General features: G+C 42.2%; 2 protein-coding genes across 3 annotated transcripts; both read left to right on the top strand.

Annotated features, from left to right (window-relative positions):
- Positions 1–425: 425 nt before the first annotated feature.
- On the top strand, positions 426–1,196 carry LOC148784359 (uncharacterized). The gene has a single exon (XM_088877156.1). It carries the CDS (start codon positions 426–428, stop codon positions 1,194–1,196), a length of 771 nt encoding a protein of 256 aa, XP_088733282.1.
- An 11,179-nt stretch (positions 1,197–12,375) lies between these two features.
- FRS9 (FAR1-related sequence 9) lies at positions 12,376–17,083 on the top strand. 2 transcript variants are annotated; one of them, XM_011080739.3, is made up of 3 exons: positions 12,376–12,533; positions 12,989–14,500; positions 16,653–17,083. In XM_011080739.3, the coding sequence occupies exons 2-3, from the start codon at positions 13,013–13,015 to the stop codon at positions 16,818–16,820; spliced, it is 1,656 nt and encodes a 551-aa protein (XP_011079041.1). In that variant the 5' UTR covers positions 12,376–12,533; positions 12,989–13,012; the 3' UTR covers positions 16,821–17,083. The 2 variants fall into 2 exon arrangements, with proteins under 2 accessions (XP_011079041.1, XP_020549584.1); XM_020693925.2 differs by having other exon boundaries at positions 12,760–14,500.

Below are 17,083 nucleotides of genomic sequence, written 5' to 3'. Positions count from 1 at the left end.
CGAGGTACACCCCCTCCAAAAAATTTTCTGACAAGTATTGCAGGTTTCACTGAGAAAGGGGTCACAATACCGAGGAGTGTTTTCAGTTGAAAGATGAGATCAAGAGGCTAGTCAGGCAGGGATACTTCCGAGATCGCGATCCCCCAAATTGCAAAATCAGTGGGGAAGGAAAGAGAAGCAGGTCGAGGAGCCGAGATCGGAACCCAGGCCTTTCGAGAACTGATGGGCCCCAGCCGGCGGGAGTAATGCGCCAACCAAAGGGGTGATATACACGATTGCAGGGGGCTCGAGCTCAGGCGACTCGAGCAGGACCAGAAAGAGATGCGCTAGGACCATGAGCTCGGGCAGAGAAAGAGAGTTCGTCCAAAAGGTCGAAGAAGAAGAAGCCATTTGACAGCTCGGACAGGCCCAAGGAAAGTGAAGACATGAACGACCCCATGGTTGTCAAGCTAGATATCGCTAACTTCACTATTCATAAGGTGCTGATTGACAGCGGAAGCTCAGCCGACATCATATTCAAAAATGTGATTGACAAGATGGGGTTGGAGAATGCCCGACTCGAACCCGTGAGAACCCCCTTGGTCGGATTCGGAGGTAGCGAGGCCGCATCGTTGGGAACGATCGAATTGCCGGTATCAATGGGCGAGGTGCCTAAGCGAAAGACATTGATGGTCAAGTTTCTAGTGGTCGATACCCTGTTCGCATACAACGTAATTTTGGGTAGACCTGGCTTAAATCTATTCAGAGCTGTTGTTTCTACTTATCATATGAAGATGAAATTCCCAACTGAGAACGGGATGGGAGAGCTGACTAGTGACCGGAGGGAAACTCGTAAATGCTACAATCTGTCACTCAAGGGAGAACACAGCCAGAAGAAAAGCAAGACCAAGAAAGACGCTGAGCCACACCCCTACGAAGCCGAACATTTGAAACCCAGTGGGGAATACAAGACAGTGCAGCTCGTCCTAGAGGAGCCAGACAAAACGACCCGGATAGGAGCAAATATGAACGAGGGAGAGATGGCTGTGATAGAATTTTTAAGGAAAAATGCTGATATATTTGCATGGAGTCCCTTAGACTTCACGGGGATTGATCCAGAAGTTATCGTCTATCGCTTGAATGTCGACCCCAAAGCCCGACCGGTGCAACAGAAGAAAAGGTCGTTCGGAAGCGACAAGAATGAAATCATCAGGTAAGAGGTCGAAAAATTACTCAGAGTCGGGTACGTGTCTGAAATCCAATATACAAATTGGTTATCTAACGTTGTGCTAGTCCCCAAGTCTTCAAGGAAATGGCGCATATGTGTTGATTTCACAGATTTGAACAAAGCATGTCCGAAGGATCCATATCCCTTGCCGAGAATTGACTTGATGGTACTACCGGGTTCGAAATGTTTTCGATGATGGATGCTTACCAGGGATATCATCAAATCCACATGGCGAAGGAGGACAGGGATAAGACCTCGTTCATCACTGATAAGGGGATTTATTGCTACAACATGATGCCATTTGGGCTGAAAAATGCGGGCGCCACGTATCAGCGACTCGTAAATCAGAAGTTCGGTGATCTCTTGGGAAAGACAATGGAAGTATATGTGGATGACATGCTCGTTAAAAGCAGGAGGTCGCAGGATCACTTGGAAGATCTTGCTCAGGCGTTCAGTATAATGAGGTCGCATGGAATGAAGCTCAACCCAGACAAGTGTACCTTCGGAGTAACAGGAGGAAAGTTTTTAGGCTACATGATTAGCGAACGTGGGATAGAGGCGAACCCTGAAAAGATCCAAGCTATAATGAATTTGAGGTCGCCGACTTCGATCAAAGAAGTGCAGAAGCTTACGGGCAAGATCGCATCGCTGAGCAGATTCATATCCCGGTCGGCAGACAGAAGCTCACCGTTCTTCAAGATCTTGAGAAAAGCAAAAAACTTCACATGGACCACGGAATGCGATCAGGCGCTACAGGAGTTGAAGGAATATCTCACCAAGCCCCCCCTGCTCGCAAACCCGAAAGAAGGAGAGACATTGTTTCTGTACCTTGGGGTATCCGAGAATGCGGTCAGCTCCATGTTGGTAAGGGAAGAGGGACGCAACCAGAACCCGGTCTATTATGTCAGCAAGATGCTCCAGGGGGCAGAGTCCCGATATTCCGAAATGGAGAAGCTTGCTCTTGCTTTGGTGGTGACGGCTCGAAAACTACGATCATACTTCCAGTCGCACAAAGTGGTGGTGCTGACAAACCACCCTCTCAAACACGTGATGTAGCAACCCGAAGCTTCCGGGAGGTTGATCAAATGGGCGATCGAATTGGGGCAGTACGAAATTGAATATCAACCTAGAACAGCCCAGAAAGCGCAAGTACTGGCAGATTTTGTGATGGAGTTGTCCAGCGACCAGAAAGAGCCTGAAACAGTCGAACAGCCTTGCTTGAAATGGATGCTACATGTCGATGGGTCTTCTGACGCGAATAATGGAGGAGCAGGCATATTAATTCAAGGGCCAAAGGGCGTAGAGATCGAAGTTGCAGCTCGGTTATCTTTCCCGGTGATGAACAATGAGGCAGAGTATGAGGCACTCATACTGGGTCTAGAGCTCGCACATGAAGCCGGTGCCCGGGATCTGGAGGTCTTCACAGACTCCCAATCGATTGCCCTACAGATCGAAGGAACGTACGAAACAAGGAAGAGGACGATATCATCGTACAAAGAGATCGTTCAGCGATTAATGGGTAAATTCGAGAAGCGTTCTATTTTGCAGGTCCCTAGGGCAGAAAATGACAAAGCAGATCCCTTATCTAAATTTGGAGCTGCGATGGATGGAATCCGGGATCGAAAAATCACAGCCCTAGTACGCGAGCGATCGGCCCTTTCGAACAGAATGGAGGTGCAAGTAGTCTCAAAAACGGGGGCATGGAAAGATGAAATTGTGAAGTATCTTGAGGACGATACCCTGCCCGTCGACCCCATTGCAGCGAAGAGAGTCAAATTTCGAGCTACCCGATTCACCTTGCTAGCAGGCCAGCTCTACAAACGGACAGTGGATGGGCCCCTCTTGAAATGTATAGACGAGGAGAGAGCCCTTTATGTGATGCGGGAAATCCATGAGGGAAGTTGCGGAAATCACTCGGGCGCGAGATCGCTAGCACAAAAAATCATGCGACAGGGATATTTCTGGCCCACTTTAGTCAAAGATTCCAAAGACCTGGTGAGAAAATGCGAGAGCTGCCAAAAATACGCCTCCCTGATACACCAGCGGCGACCCCAATGGAGCTTATCAGAATAGCATGTCCATTCGACCAGTGGGGAATCGACATTGTCGGACCTTTTCCACCCGCACAAGCTCAGAAGAAATTCATCATTGTGGCAGTCGAATATTTTTCCTAGTGGGTCGAAGCGGAAGCAGTGGCCAAGATATCCGAGAAGGAAGTCATCAACTTCATCTGGAAAAACATTATTTGCAGGGATACCTAGAATACTAATATCTGATAATGGCAGCCAGTTTCAAGGGAGAAAGACTATAGAATGGTGCAAGGAGCTAAAGATTGCACAGCACTTCACTGCAGTCGCGAACCCTCAAGCGAATGGACAAACCGAAGTGACTAACCGGACGATCTTGCAGCACTTGAAGACACACCTCGAAAACAAGGGATCGTGGGTTGACGAGCTACCGGGAGTTCTGTGGGCTTATCGCACAACGCCGCGATCTGCCACGGGTGAGACCCCTTTCTGCCTAGTATACGGGACAGAGGCTATCATTCCAGCAGAAATTGGGGAGGAGTCGCAGAGAATTATGCAGTATGATCCTGAAGCTAACCGAGATGAGTGAAGCTTCGACCTCACGGTAATTGAAGAAAAGAGAGAGGTTGCGTACGCCCGAATTCTGCACCATAAGGGATTGATGATGAAGAGCCATGATCGCAAGATTCGACCACGCCAACTACAAGTAGGAGATCTCGTGTTGAAAAAGTAGAAGTCTCCAAGCACGTAGGAAAGTTAGAGCCGCCATGGGAGGGACAATACAAGGTAACCGAGATCAGAAAGAAGGGTACATACAGGCTGCAAGACATGCAGGGTCGAGACTTGCCGCGCCCATGGAATATACAGAACCTGAAGAAGTTCTACGCGTGAACAATGAAGAAGTCGCATTCAAGAGCCTGTGAAAGGCCATCAACCCCAAGGAGATCGCGTTCAGGAGCCTGTGAAAGGCCATCAACCTCAAGGAGATCGCATTCAGGAGCCTATGAAAGGCCATCAACCCCAAGGAGATCGCGTTCAGGAGCCTGTGAAAGGCCATCAACCCCAAGGAGATCGCGTTCAGGAGCCTGTAAAAGGCCATCAACCTCAAGGAGATCGCATTCAGGAGCCTGTGAAAGGCCATCAACTTCAAGGAGATCGCATTCAGGAGCCTGTGAAAGGCCACCAACCCCAAGGAGATCGCGTTCAGGAGCCTGTGAAAAGCTATCAACCCCAAGGAGATCGCGTTCAGGAGCCTGTGAAAGGCCATCAACCTCAAGGAGATCGCATTCAGGAACCTATGAAAGGCCATCAACTTCAAGGAGATCGCATTCAGGAGCCTGTGAAAGGCTACCAACCCCAAGGAGATCACGTTCAGGAGCCTGTGAAGGGCCATCAACCCCAAGGAGATCGCATTCAGGAGCCTGTGAAAGGCCACCAATTATGTAAAGGTTAGGAAGATCGTACCTTGTATATTGGGCATAGTCATTACTGCACATGTCAATGATTGGAAAAAACTTGTATCAACTGTAATTTCCCGGAAGCAATTTATAAAACTGCATACATTTTCATACTTATCTTTGTATATGCACATTTCTATGCTTTTATCGTTATCTACTAGCAACGTCGTCTAAATTTAACGCGAACTGAGAAAGACGCGTCCAATTATGTGATCTGAAAAAGAAACATCCAGATAAATGCGAACTGAAAAAGACGCGTCCAACTATGCGATCTGGAAAAGACGCATCCAAATTAACGCGAACTGAGAAAGACGCATCCAATTATGTGATCTGAAAAAGACACATCCAGATAAACGCGAATTGAAAAAGACGCGTCCAACTATGCGATCTGAAAAAGACGCATCCAGATAAACGCGAACTGAAAAAGACGCGTCCAACTATGCGATCTGAAAAAGACGCATCCAGATAAACGCGAACTGAAAAAGACGCGTCCAACTATGTGATCTGAAAAAGACGCATCCAGATAAACGCGAACTGAAAAAGACGCGTCCAATTGTGCGATCTGAAAAAGACGCATCCAAATTAAACGTAAACTGAAAAAGATGCGTCCAATTGTGCGATTTGAAAAAGACATATCCAGATAAACGCAATCTGGAGAAGACGCATCCTTCCTTCTAACTGAAAAAGAGGCGTTTTCTTATGCGAACAGAAATATGTTGAGTTTGTTACAGGAGAAGAGATGCAATCTTCAAATGAATAAAAGCAGTAAAGGAAACAAGAGGAAGCAAACACGCCAGAGGACAAAAAATGATTTCATTGATGAATTTTCATGTACAAGTTCTTTCTATGCCCCACAAGCCAATTCCCCTAAATGTACAAGTCAGTATGCTCGATATATCAGGGAGAAAAAAGGGTCATACAAAAAAGGCTCAAAAATCCTATCGAAAAAGGGAGGAGGTCAGGCAGCATCACCATCATCATCTTTGTCCTCAGCCTCAGCTTCTAGCTCTGCACGCAAGGCCATGAACTCGTCATCCTTCAGTTCGGGGTCGGGGGGATAAGGTTGAAGATCGCCATCGAGAGTGATATCCAACTGGCTGCGATCAAAGGACTCTTGGAATCCGCCAAGTTTCTCAATTTGGAATTCGCAGGTCTTGTAACCCTTGGCGAACGAGTCAGTAGATTTGAGTTCCAAGCCAGTCGTGAAAGTGTCCGTCTTTAGGAAATCGTGGATGGCTGCCATTCGAGAACCAGCCAGAAGTTTTTGGTGTTCTCCCAGGGTGATGCGACCGGACTGGCCTTCCTCGAAACCTCGCGTATGGACTTCGGCCAGTCCAGCCTCCCGGCCGGTATCGAACCCTTCTTTCTTGCCTTCAGCCAAAGCAACATCCCTCTCAGATAAGGCAATCTCCTTCTCCTTCTTGGCGACGTCAAGTTGGCCCTCCAAATGCTTGATCTTTTCCGCATAGGCCAGCAGTTCGTCTGCGTGCTTCAGCTCCTGGTTATCCCGTTCTGCCAGCTGGGCTTGGAGCTCCTTCACCTTCCTATCAGTCATGATGTAGTTCTTGCGATAGGATTTGCACTTTAGGGACAAGCTCCGAAGAAATGTTAAGCCCTGCAAAATCACGGAAAGTTATTCGAGTTCGAACATGCAAGTCGGTCCAAGAACAAAAGATTACCTGCAGCATGGCATGAGCCCCGTATTGCTCGATCCGAACAGGGTTGTTCGTCACCATGGAGCTCTGGTCGCGGAGGGAGGTCATTGAATTGTACAGATCGAAAGGTTCTCCCCCCGCTTCAGCAAAAAGCACCGTGCTGGAGGCGCTATCCCACCTTAAAGGTGTCGCGTCTCCCTAAGGCGCACCAGACTGTGACTGAGGACCCCTTACAAATTCCCGAGTCTCCTCCCAGTGTAAAGTGAGCTGCTCCAACCTCAGGAACCTGTCTCGCTCGCCCTCTTGGCTGGATTTGTCTACAGCTTCCCGAGCCATCTTGCTCAGAGTCTTAGGCCGTTGGGATTTGGATTTTGAAGAACTGGAAGGATCCACCAGCTCCTTCCCCTTTGAAGCTTCCCCTGCCCGTGTTTTTGCGAGGACCGCTTTCTTTTCTTCGACTTCTCCCCACCATCGCGATCTAGCCTCTCAAACTCCCCCCCTGGTCTCCACTGATAGTGTCTAAGTTCAGCTCGAGGTCGCTGGAGTTATATCTGAGGAGGGGTTGGGAAGGAGTCTCTTCACTATCAACCGGGATAGGCTGACGATTAGTGGGACTCGCTGGCACACGGGCTCGCGGAGGAATGGGCGCAGGAGGAAGATCCTTAGGTGGAAGGTCCTTAGTAGGAAGATCCTTAGCAGGAGCGACCTGCTTCCCCTTGGCTTTGGCCTTGACCACTTTGTTTGCGGCTGCCTTCATCCATAGAGTATTGCGCAAACTCATGATTATGCTATCTGTAAGAAAAGCCAAAGCGTGTCAGCAAGTTCGAACAGAATGATGAAAACAATGATAGAAAAGAGAATCACCTAAGGACTCTTCAATGTGGAGGGACGCTGGAGAGAGCCCAGAAAGTTGCAAAACCTTCTCAGAGAGAAGCTTCATGGTGTCGTATTTATAAGCCGTTAGGCTAGTTATCTGATCGCCCTCCAGCCCCCCTCCACTAGTTTTCGGAATAGGTTTATACTTGGTCCTTTCGTTCTTAAAGGGTCAGACACCTCTAGGAGATCGAATGAAAATATAGCGATCTAACCAAACCCCTACATTCGACTTCAGGGCGCTCAGATACCCGCATTCGGGTCTGGCCGAAAGATAAAAGAAGCCTCTACTATCAGATTGTTTCGAAGTGGTGAAAGAATACAAGCTCCAAAAATTATCAAAACTGGGTTCTATACCTAGGAATTGCATTATTACAACAAAAAAGACGATGTGAGTAATAGAATTGGGGGAGAGCTGCATAGGGCATAACCCTAGTTTATTCAAAATCGAGGCTATTGGGGGAACCAAAGGAAATCGCAGTCCAACATCGAGGTGTTTGATAGAAAAAGCACTAAAACCCTCGGGAGGACGATGCATGCGATCAAAAGTGGCAGGAATGATAATGTCATAATCAGACGGAATGTGATATTTCTCCCAAATCTTAAGAACAGGCATCCTAACGTTACTCACTACGGCTTCCCAAGGGTTTTTGGCGAGCCTATCTTGGAATTTTGCAAGAGTTGACGGGCCAGCATGCTCATCAGCAAGTTTCGAAATAGGAAACTTTTTGTTCCTTTTTGGAGAGGTAGAGAAAGACCCGTGAGAAGACCTAGACGTGGACCTAGATGCGGACCCAAACATAGACCTAGACGTGGACCCAGATGCAGACTCAGAAGAGGACGTAGAAGACCCCGAACCAGGGTGCGACTTAGAGTTCGAATTAGAGCTGGAAGACATCGTACCTTAGAACAGGATGGCTCTGGAAGCTGCAGATCGAATGCGAACTTTAGGTTGCGAATAAGGGTCGCAGAAAGTCTATATGTGGGGCAGGCGAAAAGGTTTGAATGGCTGGTGTATTTATAGACGAGCCCCTCTTGAGATGCGCGCCGAAGGACAAATCGATGAGATGTCGCCACGTGTCCACCTGGGTAGCCGATCGACGGATGCGACGGTTCGACTTCTTCAAAGGCCACGGTCGTGCACTTTGAAAAAGTGGGGGAGTAATGATGGGTATACACATGTAACCCCTGCAAAAAGACTAAACTACCCTTCATTAAGGGCATTAAAGTCATTTCGCGATCAGGGTCCGCGCCTTTTTGTAACGGGCGGGTCGCGAAGGACCCGATCCGGATCGCACAAACCGACCGAAGACCCGAATAATGACAGCCGTTTGATCAGAACGCAAGCCAGCGGGATAAGGCCACGTGGCCCAGTCAACAGTATCCAGCTATGCCTATAAATAGACCCCGAAACGCCGTTGTTGAGGTAACTGTTGCCCATTTATTGAGATAGAACTTTGAGATCGCATACATTTCTCTCGATCAACCTAACTTGAGCGTCGTATGGTCATTGTCGGGGACGTGCCCGACGAGCTCACGGTTCGTGTTTTATTCTCAGGGAACCCAAAATCTGATCTAGGAAGAGTTAGATTATCTGCAGTGAGATCGTCTCAGGAGATCGCTAATTTCGACCCGGATCAGAGTGGAATGAGTTTTTCTTGAGAGAGTGCTTCTTAGAATAGGTTTCCATCCAAAGATTGTGTCATTGATTTTGCTTTGTGTTAACTCTGTTGCGTATTCTTTTCTGCTTAACGGTGCTCAATTTGGCCATATTCAGCCAAGTAGAGGCCTTTAGCAAGGAGACCCTTTATCTCCTTACCTCTACTTGTTTTGTGCTGAAACTTTCAGCTTGATACGTAGAGCAGAAGGTCACGGTCAATTAGAAAGATTTTCGATCTCGCACCTAGCACCATGAATCTCGCATTTTTTATTTGCAAATGACACACTCATTTTTTTGTCAAGCAATAACGGAGGCCATGCACTGTGTGCAGAATATCTTAAACCAATTTGAAGCAGCATCTGGACTTGGGATTAATCTCCAAATGGTGCTTAGAAGGAGCATTGCATCCGGTCTGAGAGTAGAGTTGGCGGGTTCCCTGGGTATATAGGTAGTACTTAAACATGAAAAATATTTGGGGCTCCCCACAGTTATTGGTAAGTCCAAGAGTGAAGTTTTCTCTGCTATTAAAGAAAGAATTTAGAAGAAATTGAATAATTAGGAGTTAAGAAACTATCCCAGCAGGTAGAGCAGTTTTAATCAAGACAGTAATCCAAGCTATTTCAGTCGATGTTATGGGTTGTTTTAGTATTCCAGATGCTATCTTGGCAGAGATTGAAGGCATGACCGGCAGGTTCTTTTGGTATAGTGAACTTGGTTCGAAAATTCATTGGGTCTCTTGGAGCAAGCTATGCCGAAACAAAAGGAGGGAGGTCTAAGCTTTCGAAGATTAAAGGAATATAATTTAGCCATGTTGGCTAAACAAGCATGGAGAGTCACGATGCACCCGGACGCACTCTTCCATCAGGTCCTTAGGTAGCATTATTTTCCAGGATCGAACATCTTTGTTGCTACAATTGACTCATCGCTTTCGTATACTTGGCGTTCGCTTTGTTGGCAGCTGGAGTTCGTTGGCGCATAGGGGACGGACAATCTACAACAATAGAGGGACACTTGCTCGTATCGTGCACTTTTGCCTGTCTAGTATGGGCTCTTCCCAACCTGCCATGGTCACTTATCTCTCTTGAGGCAGGTAAAGGAGTGCGGTAGGGCTGTAGAGTGTTCATCAGTGACTTGATTCTTAGGACTTTGCTTTCTTCCTCTCCATTTGCTGGGGTCTGTGGCTTCAACCTAACATCAGGATCTTCGAGGGGCGTTCTCTTCAGGCTCGTGAGGTGGTGTATTTGGGTCGCAGACAGATTTGTAGTTTAGGAGGAGAACCTTCACTTGATCTAGGACTTTTACATATTATCTGTGCAATCTTTTAGACTTTGTTTGGTTCAAGCGTGAGGAAAAGAAAAGTGAAAGAGCGAAGAGGAGGAAAAAAATAATAGTTTTCTTTCAAGTTGTTCGATATGATTGGGACAGGAGTAAATTTCGAATACTTCTTTTGTTTGGTACGAGAAAAGTAAATTGAAAAGAAAATACTATTTTTTGTAATTTTACTGAATTACCATTGTCTCCTTTTTGTATTAGAAAATAAATAAATTAGTATTATACTAATATAATTTTATTATATCAAAAATTTAAAAACTTCATTAATAAAAATATTTATCAAATATGAATAAGAATATTTTTTAGGGATAATTAAACTCCAGTCCCCTGGTGTACATATACTCCTTGTGGTTTGAGAAATTACATCTAGCACCCTTGACATTTGCTTCTATCTAACAAATAATAACTCCCTCTATTGATCAAACTCCACAAAATTTGTTGATATTAACAAAAAAATCAGAAAAAAATATCTATATTTACCTCCCGATTGACTTATTTCTAACTTGTAGCAAGTGAAATAAATTTTTTTATGATCAAATTACTCTCATATGTCATCACTCATTAATGCATGTGAGGAGGTATATTTCACGTTATAATGGTGGTTTAGTCCGAAAAAATTATTTGACATGTAATAAGTCAGCTTTAAGTCAATCAAGAGTAAATATCAATTTTCATTCAATTTTTTTCTTAATATCAGCAAATTCAATGAATTTTGATTTAGGAGGGAACTTATTTGCTAGACAAAAGTAAACATTGGGGGTGCTAAATGTAATTTCTCAAACCACAAAGGTCTATATGTAATTGAACCAAACCTCAAGAGAGAGAAGTGTAACTATCCCTATTTTTTATTAATAAAAATATTCATTAAAATGAGTATTGTTCATTTATTTTAAACTGTTTAGTTTAAATAAAATAAATATTACTAACAATATTTTCAACTAATGATTTCGAGTTCAAACGTCAGACCCTTTGTTGATACCAAAAACAACTTTGGAGAAAAATTATATATATAGATAATAGAGTAAATAAAAATAAAGATTGTATTTTTTTATCTTTTTAGTCTTATGTTTCCACTTTTCATCCTAATTTTAAACGGAAACAAAATTGGACTCCGGAGGGATTTCATATACATTAAATTTTACCTAACTCCATTTATTCCTCCTAACTAAACACCAAATTATCTCTTATACATTCATTATTACTTCCACTTTTTTTATACTCCTATTTTTCACCCCAATTGAACACACTCTTAGATGAAGGATCAAAGCCAACAAAGTCCTCAAACACAGGTGATATTTTATTCTTTCCCTTTTCTACATTCAATTATTACTTTTTATTTGTTTCATTCCTTGAACTATAAATTAATTTTGTGTTGAAATTTTATTTTCATGACATATGAAGGAAATTTGGTAGAATTTTTTATCAGAAAGTACTTCAATATGGAAAAATATGAACAACCTCTTTGTGATATGCAAATGAGCAAATTATCCCCTTATAAAAAAATAAATAGTGATTTATCTCTCTGTATTTTTTAAAATATAACAATTTACCCCCCTATAATTTTTAAAATAAAGCAATATACCTCCCTGTATAATGAGGTAAATACTTCATTTTAAAAAGCACAAGAAAATAAATTACTATATTTTTTCATAAGAGAATAATATACTCATTTTTAATATCACATGGGCTAAATTACTATTCACCCTATTTCGAAATTCCGTAGCTGCTCGGATTACAAAAAATGTCTGACATTTTGTGGCAGTGTTCACCTCTTAAAGGTATATATATATTCACAAAACTTAAGAGAAAGTATCCACTCATATCCATAATTTTTAACGTTTTTTGTGAATTCTTAATAAACCACAGTACGTCACCTTTCAATAAATTCTTTTATAGGGAGGTAAATTGCTTCATTTTTAAAAATTATAGGGGATAAATTATTGTATTTCAAAAAATATAGGAAGGTAAATCACTATTTAATTTTTCATAAAAGGGTAATTTACTTATTTGTGATATCACAAAGAGGTTTCTTGTATTTTTCCCAATAATAACATATAGGTTAATTCAAAACTATCAATATATTTTGAAAGAAAAAATTATTTAATCGATAAAGCACATAATTAGATCAAACAATTAAAATGTACTAAAAGTTAAAAAAATAATCTGCGAAACGGCCACTTAATCTGCATTCATAATCCAATTAATGGAAGATTCTACAAGCTCAGCAAACATCCTCTTACAAGAATTTCCGGGACGGACACTTCCGACCGTCGGCCTGCGATCAAATCAAAGTTCCTGGGTTCTTAACTGCTGCCCCATCTCGTACGTTCACTCTAGTTCTTCTTCTTCTTCCTCGTCAAGAATATACTGAATTTCAGCTACTCCTTCGCTATAATTTGAGTTTTCTTCTTCAATTTGGGCGTGAATCCGTTTCTGAGCGGCGTGAATTTGCACCTAACCATTGATTTGGCTGCAATTTTTCTTCTTCTGATTCGCTGTTCTTGATATTTCTAGTTTTTAGCGCGTTTTTGGAACATTATTATTGTAGGGTTTTTCCTGTTGATAATTGTGAAGATAGTGGTGTTCTTTTGTGGTTTCGCCCAGCTCCTCTTCCTTTTTTGTTTGTGATGATGATTGGATATAAATTCATATGCAAGCAAGGATTATGGAGTTTATTGTTTATGTTGTTGGATGTACAAGGATGAATTAAGAATAAAATTCTGGCCGTATATCATTGGGTAACCAGTGCTTTAAGGGACATTTGGTGCTTGTTGCAGCGGAATTTCTTACAGATAGGTACAATGAACAATAGCAGTAATAGGCAGAGAAACCTCGGACCAGGGGTCCAATATTTGCTGGATTATCTGAAAAGAATGCAGGCTGAGAATCCCGGTTTCTTTTATGCAACTGAGGGTGATAGTGAGCACTGTGGAAATGTGTTTTGGACCGATGCGACTTCCCGGGCAAATTATAGCTATTTTTGGGACACTGTTAGAGTTGATACGTCATATCGGACAAACCGTTCTAAGATACCATTTATCACTTTCACGGGCATAAACCATCATGCTCAGCCTGTCCTCTTTGGCTGTGCATTGCTTTTGAATGAATCTGATAGCTCTTTCATTTGGCTGCTCCAAACATGGCTTCGAGCAATGTCTGGACGAAGCCCTGTCTCGATCACTTGTGATCCTGATCGACTCATTCAGATGGCTGTGGCACAAGTTCTTCCAGAAGCACGCAGTCGTTTTTGTAGATGGAGCATATTCAGACAGACACAGGACAAGTTGTCTAATGTATATCAAACAAATTCTACTTTTGATTTTGAGTTCCAAAAGTGCGTCAATGAAGCCGACACAGTCGAGGAGTTTGAGTCTTGTTGGGCAACCCTCTTGAGTAGATACTACTTGATGGATAATGAATGGCTTCAGTCTTTATATAATATTCGTGATCAATGGGTTCCAATTTATCTGAGAGATGTGTTCTTTGGGGAATTATCCACAGTGGAGCACAATGATGCCTTAAGTTTGTTCTTTGATGGGCTTTTGAGTACCTCCACCACCATACAGTTGTTAATTAAACAGTATGAAAAGACCATTTCGAGTTGGCATGAAAAGGAATTGAAGGATGATTTTGATACTTCTAATACTACACCAGTTCTGAAGACACCATCCCCTATGGAAAAGCAAGCTGCTAATCTTTATACTAGGAGGATATTCATGAAATTTCAAGGGGAACTGGTTGAAACTCTTGCTAATCCTGCAACTATAGTGGATGACTCTGGTACAGTAATCACATATCGGGTTGCCAAATTTGGTGAAGAGCACAAAGCTCACACAGTTAGGTTCAACGCATTTGAGATGAAAGCTACTTGTAGTTGTCGAATGTTTGAGTTCTCAGGTATTATTTGTAGGCATGTACTCTCAGTTTTCAGAGCAAAAAATGTGCTTATGCTCCCTCCTGAGTATGTTCTGAAACGCTGGACAAGAAATGCAAAGACTGGTGTTGGAGAATCCGAACCTGATTCTGCTTTTGGGTTGCCTAGCAATTCTCAGGATTCTCCAATTATTCGCCATAATAATTTACGCCAAGAGGCTGTAAAGTATGTGGAAGAAGGTGCGAAATCTATACATGTTTACAATGTGGCAATGAGTGCTCTGCAAGAAGCTTCAAAACGAGTTTCTGCTGCAAAATGCAAAAATTCAGGAACCACACTGGGGACAAGCGAAGCTAATGGAGGAAATCTGGAGATGCATGCAATTGAGAACCAATCTGCATCATGTTTATCAAGGGTTAGATACTTCAAGCTATCCGTTTTCTTTATTATATTGAGTGTCTGTTAATATTCTTAATTCAAGAAAATAGGTACTTAGTTTTGTTCCACTTGTTTCATTTTGCTTGATCTATGATTAAGTGAAAGCGTGATAAGATACTCTATATGGTTCCAACTGTGGACTTCAACCCAAGTGCCTTCTCACTGAAGCTACAGAATCACATATGCGGAAATCCTGATTAATTTAGATTTAAGGAAGTTGTGGACATCCTTGCTTGGCATGCAAATTTCCATATCCTGCATGCTCATAGCGTGACTTTTAGAATTGGTTGGGCAAGAAATTATCTAATTGGCAGTCTGTCTAATGTGCTAGAGTTACTAGATGAGGTAATCATGATTGTGCACCTTGACTGCTCCTAGTTGCAACCGTATCAACATTTGAGAATGGTGGAAGTTCCAATGGGAAAATAATCAATAGCTAATCTTACACAGAATTTTATAATCTTAATCCTTATATGTGTAGATCACAAGGGCCACGGGAGGTCAGGATAGCTGTTTCTTTGGGCGAGTAAGAAATGCCTTAACACTTTGACTTCAGCTAACATGCTAGTATGGAGATGGATCTACTTAATCTTGTAAATACAAATTAATTAGCCTTGTAAAGTTTACCCTAGCGCTTTAATGCAACGGGACAAAGATCTTGCTTTATCTGTTAATTACTCTTGGTGGACAAGATTGGTAACTAAATATTTGGCTGAGAACTTGAACACAAAACAGGATAGTGAATTAAGGTGATGAAAAATAATGCTAGGCGCCTTCATTAGCTACTCTTGGGTCGAAGTTGTCTATTGGCTATGAAATTATGAATTATTATTAATGAAGGGATTTTGATTTCTCAGGTAAGTGGCATGTTCCCACTTCAGGGATGTAAGAATAGTTCTTTGTGACTTAGAATTGACGCTTAAATAGCTTCCTTGAGAAAATATAAATTGGGTTGAATAGTTAGGTTTTCCGGAAACAATGTAAATCAAATGATGGAAATGCATCTGGCGGGAACTGGAAAGGTTAAAAGACTAGAGAAAAGAAACAAACAAGAAACCTTTAAAGCTGGTGGAGACTTCTGTACATAAATTACATGATTATGTAAAGGTATCAAGATGTCCCTTATGATGAGTATAAGACTATCAGGATTTAAGACTTCAGAATGTTATAATGGCTCAAACTTCTGATTTTCCTGTCTGAAATTATGAAAAAATATTCTGCACTTATGACATTTATGGATCCTGTAACTTGTTTAAGTTACTTAACCAGATGAACTGCCCAACAAGTCTAAATTACCGAAAACCAAAAGAACTACTCAAACAAGTAATATGAACCAAATCATAAACTGACCTTGACAGAAAGGATGCACGATCCCTCATGCAAAGCTGCCCTCAAATCATGTGGAATCAAAGGTCACACACTGTAAATCTCGTGGCTTTCTTACCCCAAACCTTTTTGTTGCTATTTGTTGCCGTTATTAATGAACTAACCTCCTCAGTTCATTAAATATTGCACTGTAGATATCAAGTTCCTACTTGGAACATATGACCTGAAATGGGAATTGATGTCCCAGGACTTGTTACTAAGATTATAGTACATGGAATCAGAAATCATGTCCCAGAAAAAGACCATTCGTAATGTCTCCTTTCTATATCTAGCGGTGAAGACGTTATAAGGTTCTTATGACAAACAACTCGAGGTACTTTGCAGAAAAATAGCCTACTCCAGTACTAAGTTATAGTTCATAAAAAGAACAATATACATTAAATGGATATTTAATTATCTATAAATAAGCACTAACATTAGTTACATCTGGCTAAGTTGTGTAAAGAGGTGGATTAAGCTGCATCTGTACGTTTTTCTAACAGTTAGCCTAAGCCTCGAAGATGTTCGGTTCAATGAATGGGCTTAAAAGATTGTCAGTTGCTACTCTAAAGCTTTTACTTCCCAAAATAATCTCATTTCCTTCCTTCCAGTACATACACACACACACATATTTATATATGGTTCTTTAGTCGGACACAACATACTAGCAACCCATCACTGCAATTTAAAGAGAGAGTTTTCCTTCATGGAATTGCATAATCTCTAACATGTTGCGAATCCTAATGCTATTTTAATCTATGCAGGAAGAGAAGGATAAGAAAATTCGTGAACTAAGCACCGAGTTGGAACGGACAAATCAAAGGTGTGAAGTATATCGTGCGATTCTACTTGCACTTTTTAGAGACATTGAAGACCAGAAGTTGAAGCTCTCAGTGAAGGTCCAAAATGCTCGTCTTTCGTTGAAAGAGTGAATAGATAAGTCATTCGTTTCTGTTTCCATCTGTTTTGACTTGCACAGCGCTCCTCAGCTTTTTCTTTTCGGAAAATTCATGCTACCCAGTTAGGTAATACCTCAGTGGCGTTTATGAGTCGTTGGATATGTATGTGAGGACTTGAAGTCTATTACATTTCTGGCAAAAACATGGGATGATTTCTTTACCCCTTTGTGTGACCGAATTACGGTTGACATTTATGTGTTTGCTGCTTGTTAATTTAGGTTCATGATACTATTGTC

Source organism: Sesamum indicum, linkage group LG13 (genome assembly GCF_026168435.1).
Source record: "Sesamum indicum cultivar Baizhima isolate 11 linkage group LG13, ASM2616843v1, whole genome shotgun sequence".
Taxonomy (NCBI): Eukaryota; Viridiplantae; Streptophyta; class Magnoliopsida; order Lamiales; family Pedaliaceae; genus Sesamum; species Sesamum indicum.
This window is presented reverse-complemented; position numbering and strand designations above follow the sequence as displayed.

Excerpts from the sequence above, each read along its gene's own strand:
- LOC148784359 (XM_088877156.1), top strand. The coding sequence starts at position 426 with ATGAACGACCCCATGGTTGTCAAGCTAGATATCGCTAACTTCACTATT.
- FRS9 (XM_011080739.3), top strand. The coding sequence starts at position 13,013 with ATGAACAATAGCAGTAATAGGCAGAGAAACCTCGGACCAGGGGTCCAA. Across the intron at positions 14,501-16,652 it reads CTGCATCATGTTTATCAAGG|GAAGAGAAGGATAAGAAAAT; the intron begins GTTAGATACTTC and ends TAATCTATGCAG.